Raw genomic sequence first — 4,105 nt, 5'->3', positions numbered from 1 at the left:
ATTCGCAGTTTCAATTACAAATTTACAATTGACTTATTATTTCTCTTGCTTTTAGTGTTCCACAACTTGAAATCTTGGTCGTCGTTACACCATATAAACGTCAAAAATACTACATATGTAAGCTGATAATGTTTAACAATGGTAATTGGCGAATTGCATTTGAGCAATACCATGAAAAACCTTTTGTGGCGGAGATTTTATTTTAGTTTTTTTTCATTAAACTTATGCATTCCTGATATGAATAAATATAGTTTAAAATATTGGAATACGACAACTGAGTTGGGGAAATAAAAGGAATATAAAATTAATGAGAGCAATTTTGTGTAAAATTTGAACTTACCGGAAAAATCTAATTTTCCTAATGATCTCCATTAATTCGTTTTTCCAGCACCGAAAAAAATGAACACCCATTGATAACTTACGTGAATAATTTTTTATAAGTCCATTAAGTAATACAGAAGCTACAACGTATATTTACATGTTCATATGCACTTGCATGAATGTACATGAGCTATCCAAATAAAAAACTCGAAAGCATAGGCATATCCGCTAAAAAAGTTAATGCATATGCATGTTTTCGATGTTGAGAAGAGAAGCTCTGGTTCGAATCAAGCACCTAAACATGTATTCGAACCCACTCTCCATGTTTTCAATCTGAACTCCCAGTCTCTGCAATCGACATTGAGCAATCTCCACGTTCCCCCCTTCGCCACTCAACGATCCATGTTTACATAATCTTTGCAATGCAGAATCAACACTTTCCAATTCATTCAGAATTCCATGTTCTTGTTGAGTTTCACATGCAACAATCCCCTTGTGTATCAACTTCGATACAACAAACGACCATCTGTTTGCCTTCAAAATCGGCACAGATAAGAACATCAAGAAAGAGTTGAAAACCGAAATCGTCATTTCAACAACGCCCATTACCGCCTTGATCGTTGCGGCAAGCTGGTGGTTATCTGAATCAACCACCACTGAGCCACCACTGGTCACGTTATCGACTTGCTTTAAACTAGCAACCAATTTTCTAACGTCTTTTATCATCTTCTTTCTAAAGCAATTGTACTTTGTTATGCTGTTTTGGATATTCAAGTCTCCCTTTCTCCTCCGTAGAGCACAAAGAAGATCCCTACTATGGCCTTTGATTTCTGATAGAATATCCCTTATATTGCTACAAACATCCAAGAGCATCACAGATTCCTCCATTAGCTCATCGACCCATTTCTTGTTTTGTTGTCGAGACATCAAAACGTGGGTGTTTGAGGAAATTAGTAGCTCATCCATGCATTCGTACAATCCTGTCAGCTGGGATAAACCACTGCAGATTGTCTCTGTAGACGCTGTTGTTGTTTTGATCTTGTTGAGCAGTTCTTCGATTCGAAGAGTGGTTGGATGCGATCTGCTAGGCAAGCTAATGGACTTTGTTTGGCATCTGATGCTAAATCTTGAAGCAGCAGCCATCTTTGTGAGTCGAAAGGTAAGCTGAGGAGTTTTTGTTATAGTAACCTTATCCTCTATGCTTTGGTATATATACTTGAATATGACATTATTGGTCATTAGATATACGATAAAGCATGGTACAAGTATGTAATGCGTGTTCTTGACAGCAATATGGGCATTCCTTCGTTGTGTTGGGAGTTTGGCCAACACTGCTGTATCCCCCAATGATACATGCCACTATATTTGTTTATTGGCAAATAATGGTGAGGTGTATTATGTCCTGAGAAAGTGTCACTTTAGTTTCTCATTACATATACGTGTCTTAGCAAGATTGCATATTTCATAAAGGTGGAATCTTTTTACATAAATGCAGGTATCATTGAAGATCTCAAGAGATTGGCAAATAATGGTGTTCTGTTCTTGTTTAAGAAACGTTTCACTTTTGTAATAGTTAAGATTTCACAGGTCCACGTAATAGTTTTCTGATTTTCTTAATTTATGCTCTTTTTACAGCAAATGTAGTGATGATGTTAAATTTGTTATAGCTTTGGCATATGGCCGGTTAAATTAGTTTGAGGTTATAAATGAATAAAAAATTTAAGTGTTATAAACTATTATTTATCTGAGATTTATGTGAGATTGAAATGGAATAATAAACTAAAAAATTTATAAATAACCGAGTTCAATTGTTTTGTTATGTATATGTTTTTTTTTTAAATATATTTTAGACAAAATTACAAACATGGTCCCTGTGATTTGCCAAAAACCACAAAGTAAGTTTCTGCTAATTTTTTTTATGTAAATGATCCTTGTGGTTTGTAAACCTTGCAAATATGGCCTTTTTTACTAACGATGTTAGTATTCAGCCGTTAGGAACTGAATCTGTAAGGGTATTTTCATCTTTTCAAGTATAAAGGAATTGAATTCGTGGCATTTGATGAACCATAGGGACCATTTTTGTAATTTGTCTTAAAATAATAGAAAATGAAAGATACTAGATTCGGACCTCATACCTTTGTCCCTTAATCAACCAAAACCTTAACCAACATTTGATTTATATTTTCGAAAACTAACTAATATTATCTACAAATCGTAAATAAATTAATAATAAAATATTAAAAAAAACATATTTTAAAAAAATTAATAAAACAAAATATATTTTTAGGGTATTGTAAAAAAATACAAACAATTATTTGTTTTTTTACATATTTGTTTTACGTAAAATATATTTTTTTATGTATTTAAAAAATATGTTTTTGTATACTTTTAAATACATAAAAAAACGTAACAACATATCATATAAAAACGTAATCCTAAAAAACATAAAAAAGTTTTTTGTATATATTTATTTTATTTGAAGTATGTTTTTTATATTTTATTTATGTATTTATTTTATGTAAATATGTTTTTTTATGTAATTAAAAAATACATTTTTATATAATATGTTTCATCGGTCAAATAAGTTTTTGTATTGGCTCAATCGGTTTTCCAAAAACCGTTTTTTGATTTAAAAAATACATATTAAAAAAAACATAACATTTTTTGCTGGAATTCATGAGATCTTGTTTATGTTTATAAAAATGAAAATAAAAAATAAAATGTTATTTATAAGCGTTAGCTTAACGAAGATATAAGTATATTTTTCATCCTAAATTGGAAATATGGTATTATAATACCAACGAACAATGTCCGGATTACTATTGTCAAATCTATGTAACAAAACATTTAAGAAAATGTGGTTATTCCAAAATTAATGTGATATATTTTAATAAAAACAATTCGACCGATTTTGCATTCAAATACAACGTAATAACATATTATATGAAAATGTATTTTTAAAATATATAAAAAAACATATTTAACGAAACAAAATACATTTAATATATATATATATATATATATATATATATATATATATATATATATATATATATATATATATATATATATTATTTGTATAATTTTTTTAATATAATATGCAAAAATATATTTGTTTTATTTAAAAAAAAAAACTTTTAAAAATATGTTTTATTATTATTATTATTATTATTATTATTATTATTATTATATATGTTTTAACGATTTTCGTACTATATAAATTTGTTTTAGGAAAGCAAAAATGTGGAAGGGTTTAGCTCAGTTGGTTAAGAGATTTGCCATAAAGGTTGAGGTCGTGAGTTCGACCGCAACCCCTTCAATTCTTGACTTTTTAAGGCAAATAACAAAGATGGTCCCTTTGGTTTACTAAATGTAACGATTTCAGTTCCTCATATACTTGAAAAGACGAAAATACCCTTACAGATAGGGGTGTAAGTGAGCCGAACTATTCGTGAGCTACTCGGGATCGACTCGTTAAAAGCTCGACTCGAGATCGAATTAAACGAGCCCGAGCCGAGCTCGAGCCTAAATATGAGGCTCGTTTATTAAATGAGCTCGAGCCGAGCTTCAATTAATGGGCTCGCGAGCCTAAACGAGCTTAAACGAGCCTATATATATATATATATATATATATATATATATATATATATATATATACATATATATATATATATACATACACACACACAAGCACACATACATACACACACACACACATATATATATATATATATATACATACACACACACACACAGAGGCTCGTTTAGGCTCGATTAGGCTCGC

At 30.1% G+C, this 4,105-nt stretch overlaps 1 protein-coding gene across 1 annotated transcript; it reads right to left on the bottom strand.

Annotated features, from left to right (window-relative positions):
• Window positions 1-443: 443 nt before the first annotated feature.
• Window positions 444-1,491, bottom strand: LOC145029130 (uncharacterized). The gene has a single exon (XM_078977746.1). It carries the CDS (start codon window positions 1,462-1,464, stop codon window positions 559-561), a length of 906 nt encoding a protein of 301 aa, XP_078833872.1. The 5' UTR covers window positions 1,465-1,491; the 3' UTR covers window positions 444-558.
• Between the last annotated feature and the right edge of the window lie 2,614 nt (window positions 1,492-4,105).

This window comes from Lactuca saligna, chromosome 2, assembly GCF_052625555.1.
Source record: "Lactuca saligna cultivar CGN05327 chromosome 2, ASM5262555v1, whole genome shotgun sequence".
Classification (NCBI taxonomy): Eukaryota; Viridiplantae; Streptophyta; class Magnoliopsida; order Asterales; family Asteraceae; genus Lactuca; species Lactuca saligna.
Note: the sequence above shows the minus strand (reverse complement) of the source record. Positions and strands in the feature narration are given on the sequence as shown.